The sequence below is a fragment of the Callorhinchus milii genome, unplaced genomic scaffold (assembly GCF_018977255.1).
Source record: "Callorhinchus milii isolate IMCB2004 unplaced genomic scaffold, IMCB_Cmil_1.0 Scaffold2, whole genome shotgun sequence".
Classification (NCBI taxonomy): Eukaryota; Metazoa; Chordata; class Chondrichthyes; order Chimaeriformes; family Callorhinchidae; genus Callorhinchus; species Callorhinchus milii.
In genome coordinates this window covers 104168359-104188760 of record NW_024704743.1, presented here as the reverse complement: position 1 = coordinate 104188760, position 20402 = coordinate 104168359, and the positions used below count along the sequence as shown (strand labels likewise).

Here is a 20402-nt window from a genome sequence, read left to right as displayed (position 1 = left end):
TTTTTCCCCAAAATTCTGAATTATCCTAAAGGTTGAGCCAATTCAGGGTCCATGATTTTTCAGAGATCATAAAGGACTGTGAATTCCAGACAAGTTAATAAAATTGCAGAAATATTAGAAATACATAACAGGTCAGTCAGAATCTGCAAGAGAACAAGTTTACATTTCAGATCAGATCATTCATCAAAAGTCAGAGACTCATGGAGCTGCTGTAAATTTCCAGTACCTCCTGTTTTATACCACAGCGGAATTCATTGGCTTTGCCAAACATTGGTCAGACCGATAGAGAATCTGATGCTTTAATCTTTAGGGTCCTGGCAAAACACACACTCTGGGTTTGAGTCAACATACTGCTCCACTTGGATTGTGATGGAGTAGAAGTTGAAGCTGTCAAAAACAGCCTGTGTAATTTCCTTAAGCACTTCCTGAGGATCCAGTGCGTCATCTGTAAGTGAGAAGAATTGTTTTTATACATTTCTCTCTCTCTCCCAAACCCTTCAGGCTCCTATTCCCATCCTGGATGCCCAAACAGCAGTAAAAGGCATTTATGACTTAAAATGTCACATCCTTGTGACTTAAAATGCCTATCTACCTCCATCTTCGAGAGTGGTGGGGGGGGGGTTCAGCCACTTGGTGGCTGCTCTCTGGAAATCCATTCCCAGGTTTCTTCGACTTGCAATTCTCTCCCTCTCCTCTTTCAAGGTAAAGTACCTCTTTGCCAGCGCTTTTTGTCATCTATCTTCTTGTCACGCACCTCCCCCCCACCCCAACAGCTCCCACACTCAGCGTTGGTGCCCAGCCAGAATTTTCAAGCCCTTTGGGACATCCTTCCGATATGAAAGGCTCTTTATAAATATAAGTTGTATTATAGTGTATTTTCCCTTTTCTCCACATTTTCTGAAAGTGTTTTATCCTCTGTTTTCTTCTTCTCTGGGATACAGTTCCATAGGTCCATGCTATAAGCGAGGGCAGTATAACATAACAAGGTTCCCATGTACATATTGAGACAGACAGAATCAATCAACTGATATAACTGTTCATAAGCAATTGCTTCAAAGTCATAAAACATAAGATGTCTCACAACTAATAACCAATTTTATTGAGATTCAACTTCAACTTGAGAGCTACTTCCAAGCCCTCTTTTCCAGTCAATTTCTCAGTTTCAAATATGATCTGTGCTAAATGCAGCAGGAAAGTTAGGTGGTAGCGGGAAAGTTAGGTAGTAGGAAAGTATAGAGACTGATCTCATAGTCAGAGTGGGAATCAGGTATTAGGAGAGTCGGGGCACTGTGCTCAATGGTGAGTCTGAGGCTCATGGTTCACTGCCTATGATTGGGGTTCACAGACTAAAGACTTTTAATGAATGAAATATTATAAATGACAGTATCCCAATATCTTACCATTGAAAAACGTGACCTGCGAACTGCATGCATAATATGTGACTTCAAGGTTACCACCATTGATACCAAGTCAGGGTGAGAGATCATCTTCGGCCCATTCAACATGATAAATATCACATCACTATGACCTCTGAATTTCTAGTTATATATACGTATAATAAATGTTGTACTTGGTGACTGAATGAGTCCAGAAGTAGGGATGATATATATGTATTTACTGACCTATGGTAACATGTGCTGACAGGAGGTTCTGGTTCATGGTGAGGGCCCAGAGATGAAGGCCATGCACTGTTTCCACTCCCTTAACTCTTAGAATCTTTTCTTTCACGGCAGTGTAATTCAGTCCTGTTGGTGTTCCTGAAGCAAATCAGATATAGAGAGAACTTATAGTTATAAAACGCATATAACATCAAAACATCTGAAAGCCCTTCACAGTAATTACTGACATGTGTAGTGCCTTTTTTTTATTAAGCAAATGTGGTAACTAGTGGACACTGCCCTAATCTAATTGTGCAGCTTCAGCAATTTAATAGTAAGAATCCTATAATAATCCTTACATTTAAAATAGCACCTTTCACATTAAGAGAACATCTCAAAACACCTCACAGGAATCACCGTAGAATTTAGTGACTGTGTATTTTGTCGGTGAATGCAGCAGCCAATTTGTGCACAGCTATATCATTCCTGAAGTGAATGACCAATTTTTTTTAGGGGATTATTGGCCAGGACACTGGGAGAAACTCCCTTCTCTTTTTGAATAGTGACATGGGATCATTAACCCCCACCTGACCTTGCAGGCAGGACCTCGGTTTAATGTCTCACCCAGAAGTCGGAACCTCCAACAATGCAGCACTCCCCCAGCACTGTAATTGTGTGAGCTCAACACGGGGGCTTGTACCCTGACTCAGAGGCAAGCCGGCAACCAACTGAGCCAAGCTAATATCAATAAAGCTGGTATCTCATGCAGCAGCACTGGAACTCTGCACTCAATAATCAACAACAACGGCAACCCATTCCATGGTCCTGACAAACAAACATGGAGATTGTCAGAATTTTTAAGCTAGCTTTAAACCCAATCATTGTGCTAAAATCCACAATGGGGTGGGGTTGAGAGAATACAAGATCAGGGATGGAACATTGGAACGTCACTTCCATGGCCAGTGCTGATACACTCATTACAGGTTGCATTTTTCCCCATCTCAGTGATACTCAAAACTATTTGTGACCTGAACATATTCCAACTCAATGCCACTGGCTTTAGTGGAAAGGCAGTGTTGCAGAAAAATGCAGGAATTACCTTCCATTAGCACCAGCAAAATATCCCGGAGAATGGTGATAGTTGTTGCCAGCACAAACAGAGAGAAAATAAAAGTGCAGACAGGATCAGCTATTTTGTACTCAGGCTGGAAGACAGAATACAGATATAATTAATAACTCAAATGTGTTGTTACTTTGATATTTCCGTAAATTAAGGGAGGATTTATTAATGGCAATTTAATGAATGCAACTTTACTTGGGAAATTAGAGCAGCTTGTTTTGGGTTGAGAAAAGAAATGTACGAAAGCAATCCTGAATCCCTTAAAATATTTTTGGGAAGGAGAACAGGCACACTCCAGAAATTATGTCGATTTCAGATGTCTACACTATGTATATTTACAACATATTAAAGTGGCAACAGATCTGTCAAAAGTGTTAGCATACATAAAACTGTGCAGTCACTAAAAGCTGCAAGGTGGTAGAGGTCTCTTTAAGAGCTAAAAGCAATGCAAAAAAGCAGATAATTTTCACACATCCTTCCACCCCAACTCTCCATACTAATTCCAAGTACACAGAGAATAAGCAGGGGAGTTGTAAAAATCAACAAATTCTGGAAGAAGTGGTCCAGTTCAAAAGAGATCCTCAAGTGTCATGAACAACTAACATGACATTCAAGTAACACAATTTTCAGAGTGTTTTCCATAGTCATCAAGGAATCCCGCACATAGTATTTAGATTAAAAAATCACACTTATCTCCTTCAAAGTGGCAAGAAATTATAGCCCAATAGCCCTTGCTTCCCATACCCTGATTGACTTGGCAGCCAGACACTTGCCGTACGTACACTACACCCAATGATGAATGCTTTGCATGGAATTTGGTTGAAAAACATGTTATTTTCATATTGTTCAGCACCGGACTTTTGATCCCAAAATATTTGATTAGATTTCTACTATTTAACTGCTATTATTTGCAGTTATTTAACGCCACATTTTATTAGTCAGTATTGCCCCCTTTTCGATTTTCCTGTATGCAGTTTATTTGACTGTCTCCACAAGCCATGCCTTCAGTTCTTGCCCACATGTCTTAAAATGTGTGAGAATGGCCAAGATTAACTTTGCTTCTCGTCAGGAAGTAATGGTGAAATGGTGGATGTATTTCATTTCAGTACACCTGTCTGCTTGAACTGTATGGAACAGCCAGTACCTGTATTTTGTCCTGCAATCTACCAACTGGAGAGAACACATTGTACCACTGTGGGTTATACTAAAAGAATGTACTAAAAAGGCACCAGTGCATTGCCTGAAGTGGATATTTTTCTAAACCACATTGATTAAGTCAATTGACTGGTATTGCTTATTAGATAGCTCTAACCCAACTGCTCCTCCTATGTTGCAACCAGCACAGGCTATCTACTATTTCCATCTTCCATACAGTATCTGCTCCATGTTGCAAATCAGATACTAACTTGTATGTTAGCTGTTTGCAGCAAAATTTACAACCTACTCCAAAGTAACACCTGGCAAGTGTATTCAGATTGTCAACAATGTGTCATTGAGTTTGAATATACTCAGATCATAGTTCTGTAAATTAGTCAAATTTTGAATCCACCCTGTAGATGAAACTTATCAACTCATATCTCTCTCACCACAATACCACCCTTCACTCTTTCCTCTCCAGCCCTTCACTCCCTCCTTTCCAGTGCCAAGTGAAAACTGACCTTCAAATAAATGATGAGTGCACTAATAAACACACTGATGCTCTGGAAGAGGTCTCCCACTACATGAATGAACGCAGCCCGAACACTGGCGTTTGGTTGATGGCTGTGATCAGATTCGTCTAGACGCTCATTCCTACTTTTTCCATGGCTGTGCCCATGACCACCTTCATGGAGCGCAAATCCCATTCTGGAAAATACAGTTATTATAACTTTACTTTTGAATTACATTTCAAAAATGGATCACATTAAATATTGAAATCGATTTTTCTGCTGTTTCTTTTGAAGAGCCATGGAAAACGGGCATTTAAATGTAGATTGAATTTAGACTATTCCACAATGTTAATCGTTAAGGCAATGGAGATTTAAGGCTCGAGACCATGAGATATTTCTGACCTGCGGTATCTTGCCTGAGGGATAACTTATTGTGTGTGAGCCTGGACTGTCAGTATCGATGGGCTATTCACCCAGAGGGAGCTGGGCAGAGTTGCTATGATAAAGCTCAATCATATTTTAACTCACAGGTCACACTTCTAACATGGTTACCAACTATACATCAGAGGCAGAAATCCTAGCTAAATGCCTCCCCTTCCTAGTCTAAAGCAATTGGAAGTGCCCCACTGGTCCTGTGAATAACTGACGAGCACTGGAGATAGATTAAATCGAGCATCTACTTTGTCTGGAAGGCTCAATATCACAATGGGGTGGCATATTTACCCACTGAGCAATCAGTGATAAATACTTTTTAAAAATAGTATTGTAAATATCGTTTGATTTCTTTTAAAAAAAAGTACACATAGAGAGTGCTGAAGAGCTGTAGAAAGGTAACTTACATTATATTTGCTATCACTGCACAGCTAGATGTTATAAGCATGATGACTCCATTAATTTCATAATCGCCACTGATCAGCCTCTTACAAGCAAAGGCCACCAATACTCCTGTCACAACCCAAATTGTGAAAACTGAAAAGAGGGCACCGAGAATCTCTAGGAAGGACAAAGTAGGACATCTTTTTATTTAATCATCATCATAATAACAACAATAATAATCCTTGCATTTGATATAGCGCTTTATCACGTCATTAAGATGTCACAAAGCGCTTCACAGAATATAGTGTAAAGTGAATTGACTGTAAATTTTGTGGGAGAACGCGGCAGCCAATAGCACACAACAATGTCTCACAAACAGTGGTGGATTGAGTGGCCAAATTATTACTTTTTTAAGGGATCATTACCCCCGGAAAAGTGATCCATCAATTGACTATATACCGGGTTCCTACTTACTGCTACATAAACAGATGTGTACGGAGGAAGAAAACTTTTCTAAGGTTTCGGCCTGCCCGGGAATCAAACCTAGGTCCTCTCATTTGCGAGGCGAGTGTTCTAACCAATATGCTACAGGACACAATCATTGAGGCTTAGACAGCAAAAAGAGCACAAGTCTGTCAGGAAATGAGCAGAGTCCATGTGAGAAGTGCTAAATAAATGCTGTTGAAATTGTTGTTAAAATATTGTGTGGTTAATCCTCTCATGAGAAAAAACTTGCATTTTTATAGCGCTTCATCAGTTTTTAAGATCTCCTCATATGAGGAGAGACATCATAGAGAGTGATGGGTGGACAGGAGATAAAGGCATGAACAATATCCCGGGCCCCCTGAGACCTCATCTCCGCGCCTCATACAAACTTGTGAGAGGTTGCGCAGAGAATGACCGGAAGAACAGTGCAGACGGGAGGTAAAACCTTAGGTTTGGTTTAGTTTGGTTGGTTGGATTGGGTTGGGCTGTTCTGCCCTCCTCTAGGCTGGGTTTAGTTCAGTTTGGTTGGTTGTTTGCTGCTGGTGGCACAGACAGTCACAGCCAGAACATTTGGCTCACTTGCTCTTCCATTGATATTTTTCTCTCTAACTAGGCATCCTATCCCCTTTTAAAAGGTTGTTGTCTGTAACTCGTACCTGCTCTGTACCATCCAAAATTTAATTTCTTTGTGACTGGCCTTGAAGACAACCACAATGAAAACAAGCTGATCAGGAAACTTATGAAGTCCACCAGAAGATGAGCTGCATCTGTCATAACAGCCAGACTGCTTGCGAAATAGCCACCTAAGAAAAAAGGAATAAAAGGCAAACAATGGAACTATTCCACTCGGTCTGGTAAATGTCACCACAATTTAATACTTGGCCAATATAATTTATTTAATGTGTATTAATGCAAATTGACATCTTTAGTCGGTTATTTCCAGTTAATATTTCAGTCAAGTAGCATTACATCCAGTAAACATACCCTTATTAAAAATATGTCAGAGAAACTCACATAAGTAGTCATATAGAAATATCAACAATCTTCTGGTATCTCACTCAAATAAGTGGTCAATGCATCCTGGAGAGTTCATTCACTTTTGGGATCAATAAAATCTGTATATATATTTATATTATATTTCACTCACAAATATAAAGTCAGTTCACTTTACAGTATATTCTGTGAAGCGCTTTGAGAGTCTAGAAGACGTGAAAAGCACTATATCAAATGTAAGCATTATTATTATATTATTATTATTCTATCTGGGGGGAGTGGGGAAGCAAGGTCTCATGAGGCTGAGTTAGCTCTGAAGAGGCCTGGGAAGTCCAAAATAGTTCAACCCAAAATTTGAAGGTATCAATGTCATAGATATGCCCTCAACTCTGCAAGACAAATATGTCATGGGTGAACTCAGCATAGATCAGATTTCTGACTTTCTGCTCTATAAGAATATAACAAAAGAAATGTTAGATGAAAAAAGACCAAAGTCCATCTTGTTTACCTTCCACCTTCTTGGCGGTTGCATGCACATGTGTGTCTTGAACTACCTATGTACTATATCCCATAATGTTATTTTCAAAAAGAAACCATCTAATCTGTGTTTAAAGAAATCAACACGTCCTGCTTGAAGCATCTCCCTTGGGAGCCTGTTCCACAGGTTTACCATTTACTCAATAAAATAGTGTTTCCGTAGATTCGTTCTGAATTTACTCCCCCCACCCTTCAATCGCAGGCTGTGTCCTCTGGTTTTACTATTCTGGACAAACTGAAACAGCCTGTCATAATAATAATAATAATAATAATAATAATAATAATAATAATAATAATAATCCTTGCATTTGATATAGCGCTTTTCACGTCGGGAGGACGTCCCAAAGCACTTCACAGAATATACTGTAAAGTGAATTGACTATATTTGTGGGTGAACGCGGCAGCCAATTGCGCACAGCAATGTCCCACAAACAGTCGTGGATTGAAAATGACCAATTTATTATTGTTTTGTTTTTTTGGAGGGATTATTATTAGGTGTGTGGAGTAAGGAAACTTGCCCAAGGTTTCGCCCTGCCTGGAATTGAACTCAGATCTCTCGCTTGCAAAGCGAGTGCGCTGAACACTGAGCTACAGGACTCCACAATGATCTATATTGGCAAGATCTATATTGGCAAGAATTGAAGTGATGGCAGTACGCAGTCTCATGTGGGTGAGGATACAGGTGGCAGAGTTTTGAATTGATTGAATTTTATGAATGATGGAGCTGGGGAGACCGGCAAGGAGGCCTTTGGAATAATCAAGCCGGGAGGTGACAAATGCATGGATAAGGGTTTTGGCTGCATTGAGTGTAAGTTACTGTCGGAGGCAGACAATATGGCGGAGGTGGAGAAAAGTGATCCTGGTCAAGGAACTGATGTGGAATAGGAAGAATAGTAGAGGAACAAACCTAACACATAGGATGCTCACAGGTTCAGGCTGGGGATTCACTGTATTTTTCCTATAATGAAAAATGATTGAACATTTGTCCTCCTGTTTCTTTAAGTGATGATTGCTGATGTAAAGTGTAACTTGCTTACTAGCTAGAAATGAATAATGTCTGTCTTTTCTTTATCTAATATCCTTGCTCTATATAGTATAGTTACACGGGAAAAGGAATGTTCAACAAGTAACCGGTATTATGTGAGAAATAAGACAAAGAAGTGGTGCCTGTGTATGATAACTAGGTGGCCTTGCAGAAAATCAAATAGATGGTGGTCATTGTTAGGTGAGGAGTAAAAATAAGAAAACAGTATCTATGAGCCAAACTAGATGGTCATGAAGGCCACGTCCAAAAACGTGTTTGTTCCTGTGTATAAATACTGAGCACTAACCAGCCTAAAGTTGGAACAGATGAAGGGAGAAAAGAAAGAAAAAACTAAGCAACAACTGAGAGGAAAATTATACTAATAATAATCCTTGCATTTGATATAGTGCCTTATTATGTCATTGAGACGTCTCAAAGCACTTCACAGAATATATTGTAAAGTTGATTGACTATATTTTGTGGACGTAAAGTGGCAGCCAATTGCACAGCAGCAATGTCCCACGAATAGTCATGGATTGAGTGACCATTGAGCGACCACATTTTTTTTAGGGATTAGTAAGTAATAAAAGAAAAAAAGAGATTAGTACCCATAAAAAGTGATCCGCCAATAGACTAACAACTGGGTTCCTACTTACTGCCAGGTAAACTCCTGCAACTGTGTATTCTGTTCTCTGGTTTGGTAATTATACCTTCCTTTGTCATGCACATTGCTCTATAAAGGTTGAAAAGTTCATTTTCACCTGTCTGTGTGAGCTTGATTGACTCCGGACCCTAAATCACACAAAGATTCACCAATTTTAGAGTCAACAATTTGATTTAAATACAAATAAATAAAATTAAAATATAGTGACAATTTGAATCAACAGAGTTTAAGGAGGTTCAGAGCTGTCGGTGAGAAGCTATTGATGGGAACCAAGGATTATAGCTTCTACCTTGTCGAGATTCAGCTGCAGAAAGTTGGCGTTCATCCAGGCCTTGATGTCTGACGAGAAAGAGGACAGAAAAACAAGAGGATCTGGGGTGACAGCCGGAGGAGGAGAAGACTTGGGTGCCATCTGCAAAAATGTGGAAGTTGACCCCATGTCTGCAGATGACATCAATTAGAGGGTGCATGTAAATGAGGAAAAGGAGGGGTTCAAGGATGGAGCATTGGAGTATGGTGACCCAATGGGGGTGGAAGGAATCAACATTTGCAGAGATGTAGTGATGGTGGTGTGTCAAGTAGGACACAAACAGGCGAGTGCAGTCCCAGGTAAATGAGGGAGGAAAGGTGGTCGAGGAGGAAGGCATGATCGACTGTGTTGAAGATAGCGGAAAGGTCCAGGAAGACTAGGAAGCAGATCTGGTCATTTGTGATTTTGACAAGTGCTGTCTCAGTGCTATGGGCAGGTCAGAACCCAGACTGGAGGGGCTCGAGTAAGGAGTGGAGGGAGAGGTGTGAGTGATCTTGGTTGGCAACAATGCATTCCAGTTCTTTAGAAATGAAGGTCAAGTTTGAAATGGGCTGGTAGCTGGTAGCAAAATTAGAAGGATCAGGATTTGTTTTAGGAAGAGAGTTAAAACAGGGGTTTTGATGGAGCTTCAAAGAGGGAGAAGAGGGATAGATTAACAAAGTCTAACAAATTGTCAGGAAATGCACACCAAAGATATTAGTGAAAAAACAGCAGATTACTAATAAATGCCTTTCCATTGCCTTTTACCTAAATATTGATCAGTGGTTTTAGCAGAAGAACTATGAAATCACTTTTGAAAATCACAAAGTTTATGAGAGATGCAATGCCCTGATTCTTGCAATTGATGTAAATGAGACTCGTACAGCCCAGGAATGCATCTGCTTTCCTCAAAGTTGAATATTGAATCCTGTCCAAAACCAAATGTGTATCACCCGAACCTGTTGGGTGCTCCGTTCCAAAGCATTGAAGGGCATCACACTGGAGTAGCTTAGCTCAGCATGATGCAGATCTTGTTACAGGAGAATTCAATATTTACAAATCCTTTGTGATTCCGGGGTGCAACTCCCATAGCATATAAAATTTCAAACATGCATGCACAGGCTCATCGGCTATAAACAAATAGATTTTCAATAATCATTTGCACTTGACACAGTGAGGATTTATTTGTAATATTTCCAAGCTAATATTTATTTGGCTAATTGTCACCTATGGTTTGTGAGTTCTTGCGTTATGATTTTGCCAAATTGGTAAAATCCTCCAACAAAGATAACACACAAAATCGTGACAGGAAATGACTTTCTGTTTTGTTAACAAGACTTTTTTGGGGACTTTGCAAGAATGACTGGTTTTCACCATACTGTATTTCCAGTCACTATTTCGCTCATAAGCTTTTTTTGGTTTCATTCTTATGGAGCTGAGTGAGGCTTAACATTTTACCCAGTCTTGCCCTGTAAAAGAATTTTGTTTTCAAATTTAAGACTGTGCAGAATTGTGGAAAATTCTTCAATTCAACCTTTATTTGGTTTTCCACTATTCTTAAAAAGAAATAAGTTCCAAAGTTAGGATGAATGTTTTTTCGCAATTTTACCCATTCTTAAATCCCATGATAAAATAGCCTTACAGGTTAGATAGAATTTTAGGCCTCCAAACCCATTATTTTTTTACTGGTGCACAATAACAAATTGGTCATTCATTTTATGGCTGTTTGTGAGTTATTGTTATGCATAAATTGACAGCAACGTTTTGCCTACAAATAGAAAGCTAATGCACTTCACTATGAAATCCTGTGAAGCACTTTGAGATATATTGATGAGATGATAAGGTGCTATGTCAAAAGCAAGGATTATGATCATTGCAACAAATAGTGCAAAATCTGAGAATTTATTGCTGAGCGTAACACCATGTAAATACCCAAGAGTTAAAAAATAAGTACATGAATTCAATAAATATCACATATGATGGGGAAAAAATGTGCTCATCTTTCAAATGGCACCTTGTAGCAGAAATGCCTCAAGATATAAAGTTGTTCTGCTTGCATATCATTCCAACTAACAAGAATTCGGTTCTGAGAGGATCGCAGGTCAGAGCCAAGGTTGCGTGGATAGGCATGTACAAGGGGTTGATTGGAAGAAACACAATTTACTTCCAGATTTACATGGTTCTAGAACTGTTCACATTGCTGTTTGCCAAAGAGCACTTTTCTAACCTCCATGTCAATCATTAATGCTTAAAAATGACTCGCACTCACCAACAATCTCCCCAATCATAAAGACCAGACAAATTGCCAAAGCTCTATAAAGCCTTATTTTAGATTTCTGTTGCTCCATCTTTCTCTTTTCAAGGGCATTTTTATTGTAGTGGCAATGGAAGAGTCCATTGGATGCAGTGCCAGGTTCTGGTTGATGGTTCTTCTCTAGATCCAGGGCTGTTTGTTGAAAGGATAGCCTGCAGGATTGTAAAGGTTTATAATTAAATCATGATGATGATTATCCTTCAGTTTATTTCCTGAATTAACTAAATTACTAATATGATGAACAGATTCCACAAATCAGTTTTTAAGGTAAACTTGAAAGATTTATTGTGACTTTATTATCATAGCACTTCAGGAAATGTTAATCTCTAACACATCAGTTTAGTGATCTACGGCTATGTATCCTTCAGCATTATGGGAATGTAATGTATCATTTTCAGAATCTAGGAAGAGTACTTCTATACTGGCCTCGTTCTTTGGTTTGGGATGTGCCAAGCAAAATAACAACAGCTTGCACTTACATAGCACCCTTCACCCGGGTAGCATGTCGGAGTGCTTAAAATGTATTCTCTTAAATGTATCATCCAGAACTCTGCAGCTTGTGTCCTCTCCCTCACCAGGCTCTGTGACCCATCACATCCACCCTCGCCCGGCTCCACTGGCTCCCCATCCCTCAGAGGATCAAGTTCAGAATTCTCGTCCTTACCTTCATTGCCCTCCATGGCCTTACCCTTACTACCTCTCCAACCTGCTAACCTTTATCAACCTGTCTGATTCCTCCACTCAGCAGGCTCCGGCTTGCTCCGTTTTCCCTGCCTGGACCGCCCCACCATCGGCAGTCGGGCCTTCAGCCTCGCTGCCCCCACCCTCTGGAACTCCATCCCACATTCCCTTCACCTTGCTCTGTTCCTTGCCTTCTTCAAGGCACGCCTCAAGACCCACCTTTTCAACTGCGCCTTCGGCCAGCTTCCTACCCTCACTGATCCTAACCCCTCTGGCTTGGGTCCTAATTCCTGACTCTGCAGCACCTTGAGACATCCTCCGACCGTGAAAGGCACTTTACAAGTGTAATTTTGTATTGTATGACGTAAAATTAATTAATTGAATATCAATAAATAACCTCAGGTGATGGCAGTTCAGGTCACCTAGTTATGTGGCCATACATAATTTGGTGAATGTTACTCTACACATCCTCTCTTGCCAATTTTTGTTCTTTATTTTTCTATCAATTCTGTATTTTATGGACATCACATGTGGCAGCTTTACTCGGTTGATAGCAATTTGGGTGAGAAACTTGTGGGTTCAAGCTCCACGTCATGACTTGAGCTCACAGTCTTGGCTTACAACAACAACAAGATTCCATTTATAGAGCGCCTTTCACGTCGGGAGGACGTCCCAAGGCGCTGTACAGTTGGGTCAGGACCCGAGCAGGGGGGAAATGGTCAGGGGGAGGGGATGGAAGGGAGGGAGCGAGGAGGGGGTAGAGAGTCGAGAGGGGAGCTGAAGGCACAGTCAAAGAGAAAGGTCTTGAGACCGGCCTTGAAGGAGGAGGAAAGGGAGGAGGCAAGGCGAAGGCACTGGGGGATAGAGTTCCAGAGCCTAGGGGCTGAGAGGCTGAAGGCCCGGCCACCGATGGTAGGGCGGTTGGGGCGGGGGATGTGGAGCAGACCGGAGCCAGAGGAATGGAGGGTACGGGCAGGAAGGTAGGAGGATAGTAGGTTGGAGAGGTAGGAGGGAGCAAGGCCGTGAATCGCCTTGTAGGTGAGGATGAGGATCTTGAAATCGATCCTCTGGGGGATGGGGAGCCAGTGGAGGCGAGCGAGGGTGGGAGTGATGTGGTCCCGAAGCCTGGTGCGGGTCAGTACACAAGCTGCAGAGTTCTGAATGACCTGCAGCTTGTGGAGGGAGGTGCCGGCGAGGAGAGAGTTCCCATAGTCCAGCCTTGAGGTGATAAAGGCGTGGACCAATTTCAGAGGTGTGAGGGGCTTATATTCATACTCTAGTACAGTTCTGCACTGTCAGATGTGCCAGCCTTTGGATGGAATATTAAACCTGGGTTCCATCTGCCTGTTAATATTGACATTAAAGACCTAATAACATTAGTTGATGAAAAGGAAAATTTCTCCCAATGTTCTAGCCAACATCTTCTGGATATATTCACCGTTCACCTCATGATTGTCTGAGGGACTTTATTGTGGGCAAAATGCTAATGTTTTGCCTACAAAAAACATTCACTACAACAACAACAAATTGGACTTATATAGTGCCTTTTACATCGGGATGAGGTCCCAACCACAATTGATGGTAAGAATTGTTTTTTATCTTAAATAGAACTCATAGCAGAGTGGTTAGCAAGCTAGCCTCGCAAGCGAGAGGACCTGGGTTCGATTCCTGGGTGGGGTGAAACTTTAAACAAGTTTCCTTCCTCCACACGCCTCTGTTTACCAAGCAATAAATAGGAACCTGGTTGTTAGTATATTGGCGGATCACTTTCCAGCAGAAATAATCCCTCCCCAAAAAATTTAGTCAACCAATTCACGACTGTTTGTGGGACACAGCTGTGTGTAACTGGCTGCTACATTTCACCCACAAATTACAGTCAGTCCACTTTACAGTATATTTTGTAAAACGCTTTGAGGTGTTCTAACGACATGATAAGGTGCTGTATCAAATGCAAAGATTATTATTATTACATGGTGGTTTGTGGCAGTTTTATCTTCAAAACACTTAATCCTGCTCCTTCGGCAAAGTTCATGATTTTATTTCATTCAATAATTGGTCGATATTCTATCGTAGACAATGTCCATTGGGATGGTAGTTTAGCATCACTCAAAGATAGCCATGGAGGAATCTTAATTCAATGAACAATGAATTTATATAGGGCATAAGGATAAAAGGCATTAATCTTATCACATGGCAATTTGACTGGATTTTCTTTGCTTTCATTGTGAACCACTGGGTTGAACCCATGCGTGACTTGTATCTGGTAAATGAATAGCTAACATTTATAAGCCTTCACAGCTTCACAAACTGCACAGATGCTAGTTTCTCATCAGCTCTATTAAGACAAAAAGCCTCTTAAAGCTTATAGGTTTCTTAGCTGTTTTATGATACCAGAACCTATGGAAAGATGAAGTTTTGAGAGTTATGTATGATGTTTCACCGTTTGAGCAATTGCTACCTATTTTCTCTCTATGTTTTAGTGTTCATTGCATGTTTCTGTAAACAAGGTGAGTTGCAACAAACTGTTTTATAAGCTGAGAAGCGTGAACAAAGCAAGTTGAACAAGTTTGGTCAAGTTGAAACATAGAACAAAACGTATGAGATTAATGCAATAAAACATTTTGAATTTCTGATTATTGTTAAATATATGTATAAAAACAAAATTAAACTGTTTCAGCTCTTTAACAGAATGATGGAAGGTAAGGAACCCTGAATTATTTATAACTCAAAACTGATCAAAAGCACTTTGATCTCTCCCGATAATCACACCCACCAAAAAAAATTGGTCACTCACTCCATGGCTGTTTGTGGGACATTGATGTGTGCAATTGGCTGCTGAGTTTCACCCACAAAATACACAGTCAAGACACTTTACAATATATCTTGTGAAGTGCTTTCAGACGTCCCAAAGCAATAAGACACTATATCAAATGCAAAGATCTAATCTAACATTCGCAAGGACTTGTTATATCAAAACATCTATGTGAAACAAATAGTTTGTGTTGGGATCTGGAATGGTGGGTGAATTGCTCTCCCATCCCACATGCAGATCTTGACCCGTCGAGGTGTGGGTGCACTCCAGGGCCAGTTTATGAGACAATTCCCTTCACACATTGATTGATTCACTTGGGAAAAGCCCACCTGCATTCCCTCCACTCATTCCCTTAGATGAAACCCGTCCTGGATGTCAATGATTTCAATGCTGTGGCAGATTCTGAAGTTGGCTAGTTCATTTGGGAATAGATGGCTCATACATGTTTTTTTTCTATATACCTTTTGAACAGTGCCTGCTGCTCTCTATCAGACCAGTAACTCTCATACTTTCTTACCCAAGGGTAAACCAGTTTTGACAGATTTTAGCAGAGCGTTCATTTTATTCTTGCTATTCTATCAAATATTGAAGGTGACCCAGTACAATATAAAGAAAGTCATTTTGGGAGCTCATGCTTGAGACTTTGCTTCACTCTTACAAGAAGCACTATCGCAAAGATAAGCTGAATAGCAATTTTGCAAAGAAAACCTGAAGCTCAACCTGAAACGAATGGGACTGAAAAACAGTTGGGATTAACAAAATTACGAACAACAACAACTTGCATTTATATAGTGCCCTTCACACAGGGTAGGGTCCCAGAGTGCTTGACTGTAGCTGAGCACAACAATACAGCAAATCTAGCAAAGCTGCAGGTCTGTCCCTACACTGAGCTGTTATAGTCTATATCCCTGTAACTTTCTGTCCAGTCAGTGAGAGCACAGCATTGCTTATGGAGTCCTGTAACTCAGTGGTTAGAGCACTTGCCTTGCAAGCGAGACACCTGGGTTCAATTCCAGGCAGGGCGAAACCTTGGGCAAGTTTCCTTACTCCACACGCCTAATAATAATCCCTCCAAAACAAAAAACAATAATAAATTGGTCATTTTCAATCCACGACTGTTTGTGGGACACTGTTGTGTGCAATTGGCTGCCGCTTTTTGCCCACAAATATACGATTAATTCACTTTATAGTATATTCTGTGAAGCGCTTTGAGACGTCAAGAAGATGTGAAAAGCATTATATCAAATGCAAGGATTATTATTTATTGATTTCAAATAAAAGAATAATCTTCGCTTTTCATATCGTGCTTTTCAATTTGGGAACAACAACAACAACAAAATTACATTTGTAGAGCATCTTTCATGTCGGGAGGATGTCCCAAAGCACTTCAGGTGGATTTCTTGTAAGTTGTAGTAACTGTGTACTTTGTTGGATAAATGATAAATCTTACCTTTCACTGGTAGACTTATAAATCTTGGTCTCTGAATCGCTCACTAAGTGCTCTTTTTCGATGTCCTTACTCATGCTATATGTTTGATTGTTCAATATTGCATTAAAAAAAACGCCAGCAAAATGATCCTATTTTCAGAAAAATTTTTGAAGGTTTCACTGTGTAGTCTCGAATCTTTTTCTAATTTAGTTTTTTTCAGATTTACTTTTCTTAAGTTTCTTCAACTTGTTTTACAAATGACATAACGTTTAGGTTGGCCCTTATTCAATCTTTCTCTTTTTCCAATTAAATTGTCTGATCTCTCTCTATATAGATACAGATATATAGATATATATACACACAAACACATTGAATCTACCCTCTGTCTGGCTGTGCTTTTAAACCATCCACATGCTGCTAGAATCGGGTGCAGAGGATTCAGAGCCAAGTGGAAAATATAAGAAACGTCAGCCCAAAAATGCAAAGTTTAGCTTCGGGTGAAATTTGTAGATCGTGTGCAAAAAAAAAAGAAAAGCTGCAATTATATTTCAAGGCCATTTCATAAAGTAACAGGCAGATCGGATTACATTTGAATCGGAGAGCTCTGTCTAAAGATTGTGATTTTAAAAAAATGCTCCTTCCCTAACTCCATCCAGTCGCTCCTCACCCTGGAATCGATGCTGATAAAGTGATCACAGGTCTGATTCTTTGCTCTGACAAAGTTAAAAAGGGGTAAGAGGGGAAATCGAGGCTTTTATACTTTTAAACACAAATTCCAACCACTTTGGTGAGTGTGAGGTTCAAATGCAGAAGCTCATTTCTGCTTTTGTTGCCAAACAGCCCCTCCAACCTGACTTGAAGTTCTGCTGAAGTTCTGGAGCCAGGAGCAGTCTCTCCCTGACACACACAGGGCACCCCTCTGTGTACACCTGTAAGCAGGTTCATTCATTCAGTCATTTTACGATAACGCCCCCCTCTCAGGGTCACCAAAAAGCAATTGGTATTATATTGATTCATTGTTAAAAGACTTTAGTCAACACAATTACAGTTTAAATTAATCTTTACTATTGCATCAGAACACTTCTATGTTTTCACCCTAAACCCATCGTGGTTTGTACTGTATCTCTCCCACCTGAACCCCCAAAACTCAGTGAACACTGAGTTTGAAAATTATGAGGGGATTCAATAGGGTGAAGAAAAAGAAACTATTTCCACTGGTGGGTGGGTTGGTAACTCGAGGACACCGATTTAAAATAGTTGTTGGAAGAAATCAAGGGGAGGTGAGGAGAAATTTTTTCACACAGCGAGTTGTTCGGATTTGGAATACATTGCCTGAAAGGGTGGTGGAAGCCGATTTGATAACAACTTTTGAGAGAGCAGTAAATAATTATTTGGGAAGGACAAGTTTGCAGGGCTGTGGGGAGAGGACGGGATTGAATTGGATAGTCCTTTTCAAAGAGCTGGCACAGACACGATGGGCCGAATGGCCTCCTCCTGTGTATAATTCTATGAACACATGCTTCATGTTATTCCATCAGGGGTGATGCTGTGACTACAGGAATGTATGGTTGTACAAATCAAAATCATGAAGAGTCCTCCTGTGAGCAACAAAGTGCTGAAAGAGATCAATATTATAGGTAGCAGGGCAGTTTGAGGGGCAACAAGACCCGGCAGCACAGTGCCAACACCTCCAGGAGGCTTATGTGTCCTTTCATAGAGTTACTTCCAACCAACATCAGCCCTTCTGGACATCTTCCAATCCATCCCTGCCTATTTCCCAGGGCTGAGGGCGCTACATGGGAGAGAGAAGGCTGGTACTGTGTGTGTGAGAGAGATAGAGATATAGAGAGAAGGGCTGGGAATGTGAGTAAGAGAGAGGGGGAGAGGATGCTGGCACTGTGGGTGTATATATGTGTGTGAGAAAAGGCTGGCACTGTGTGTGTGTGTGTGAGAGAGAGAGAAAGGGAGAGAGAAGACTGGCACTGTGTGTGTGAGAGAGAGAAGACTGGCACTGTGTGTGTGAAAGAGAGAGAACTGGCACTCTGTGTGTGTGTGTGAGAGAGAGAGAGAGAAGGGCTGACACCTTTTATGTATGTGTTGTAATACTGGAAAGAACTAGATAGAGGAACTGTGTGTAAGCTACATCCCTCAAGAGACAGGGAAAAGTACCACTGGATGGCATTCAATTATAATCAGCCATTGACCTATGCAGGCAAGAGTATTGAAATGATTCTCCTTCCGATCAAAATAAATGTATAGACCTTGCTTGATATATATATTCGATTGGGTAAATTTACCAACCAGTGATCTGAAAACTTCCATTTCAGGGAGAAATAAACCACAAACATTCTCTGAACTCATATTTGATTACATGTGGCAATCTAATAGTATAAACATTGCAGTCACTTTCATGCATTCATTGAGAGTTCCAAAGGAGTAGACGATAGATAGATAGATAGATAAGAAAAGGCACTCAGCTCTGTAAATCTGCCCTCCTGATGAGTGATCTCTGCATCCTCAGAGTTTTGTATTGCTCACTGATTAAGAAAATTACAAAACCCCTTGAGGGCTCAAAAGGTGAATGCATCGTAAACTGGGTCATACAGACCTCTTGAACCAGCTGCTATGAATTGACAGAGCTATAAAGATTGTCTCCCATTCCCTTGTTCCCTCTGTAAAATTAGATAAGTAACTGGCTGTTTTAATCCAGTTCCCCTTCCAAATACTCTGGGAAGACTAAATCATTCATTCAGGGGGTCAATTTTGTGCTCTACCAGTTCCCAGCACATTGGACCCTAATTTAAGTTATAAAAATCTGTGTATTTGATATAGTACCTCATCATGTCATCAACAACAACAACTTCAACAACAATTTGGATTTATATAGCGCCCTCCACGCCGGACGGTGTCTCAGAGCGCTTCACAAGTAACGGATCCCGGGACCGAGCCAGGGGGAGGAAGGTGACCAAAGGCGCGGTCGAAAGGAAAGGTCTTCAGCAGAGACTTGAAAATAGGAAGAGAGGGAGCGAGGCGAGGGAGTGAGGAAGGGAGTTCCAGAGCCTCGGGGCATATGGCTGAAGGCATAGCCGCTGAGGGTGGAGCGGTGGACTCGGGGGACGAGGAGGTGGCCAGACCCGGAGGAACGAAGGCAACGGGTACTGTTTTGAGGAGAGAGGAAGTCAGAGAGGTAGGGGGGTGCAGAGAAGTGCAGGAACTTGAATACAAGGGTGAGGCTCTTGAAATCTATCCTCTCTGGGATAGGCAGTCAGAGCAGTCTGGCAAGGACTGGGGTGATCGGAGAGTGGACTTTCGTGCGGGTGAGAATGCAGGCGGCAGAGTTTTGAATGATTTGAATTTTATGGATGGCAGTGGATGGGAGACCAGCGAGGAGGGCGTTACAATAGTCCAGCCGAGAGGTGACAAAGGCACGGACCAGCGTTTCAGCGGCTTTTGGGGAGAGGTATTGGCGGAGACGGGCGATGCGTCGGAGGTGGAAGAAAGTGGTGCTGGTGAGGGACCGGATGTGGGGGAGGAAGGATAATTGGGGGTCGAACCTGACGCCTAGATTGCGTACGGGTTCAGAGAGTTTTAGGGGGAGGTCGGGTAGGTGAAGGAGGTGAGAGCCATGAGATTTTAGACGTTGATGAGAACCAAAGAATATGGCTTCTGTCTTGTTAACGTTCAGCTGAAGGAAATTTGCGCTCATCCAGCCCCTGAGATCGGACAGGCAGGCTGACAGAACATCAGGGGACTGGGGGTTCGCAAAGAGAGGTGGAAAAATATAGTTGGGTATCGTCGGCATACGTGTGGAAGTGTACCCTATGTCTGTGGATGATATCCCAAAGAGGGAGCATATAGATCAGAAAGAAGAGGGGGCCAAGGATGGATTCTTGGTGTACCCCGCAGGTGACCAGGTGAGAGCGGGAGGAAAAGCCGTTTGTCCAGATTTACTGCTGGTGGTTTGTGAGGTAGGACTCAAACCAGGCGAGT

The 20402-nt window shown here is 41.2% G+C and overlaps 1 protein-coding gene across 1 annotated transcript; it reads right to left on the bottom strand.

Moving 5' to 3' along the window:
• Positions 1-299: 299 nt before the first annotated feature.
• Positions 300-16507, bottom strand: LOC103181217 (zinc transporter 8). The gene is made up of 8 exons (XM_007897526.2): positions 16434-16507; positions 11446-11642; positions 6326-6472; positions 5207-5360; positions 4377-4563; positions 2698-2803; positions 1623-1757; positions 300-445 (listed from the first exon to the last, which is right to left on the bottom strand). The coding sequence occupies exons 1-8, from the start codon at positions 16505-16507 to the stop codon at positions 300-302; spliced, it is 1146 nt and encodes a 381-aa protein (XP_007895717.2).
• Positions 16508-20402: the final 3895 nt, after the last annotated feature.

What these genes read in the sequence shown, in the direction of transcription:
- LOC103181217 (XM_007897526.2), bottom strand. Translation starts at nt 16,507, where the DNA reads ATGAGTAAGGACATCGAAAAAGAGCACTTAGTGAGCGATTCAGAGACC. An exon ending in GCAGTGATAGCAAATATAAT is followed by an intron (nt 4,564 to 5,206) that starts GTAAGTTACCTT and finishes TGTATTTTCCAG; the next exon opens with AATGGGATTTGCGCTCCATG. An exon ending in CACTCATCATTTATTTGAAG is followed by an intron (nt 2,804 to 4,376) that starts GTCAGTTTTCAC and finishes TCTGTCTTCCAG; the next exon opens with CCTGAGTACAAAATAGCTGA.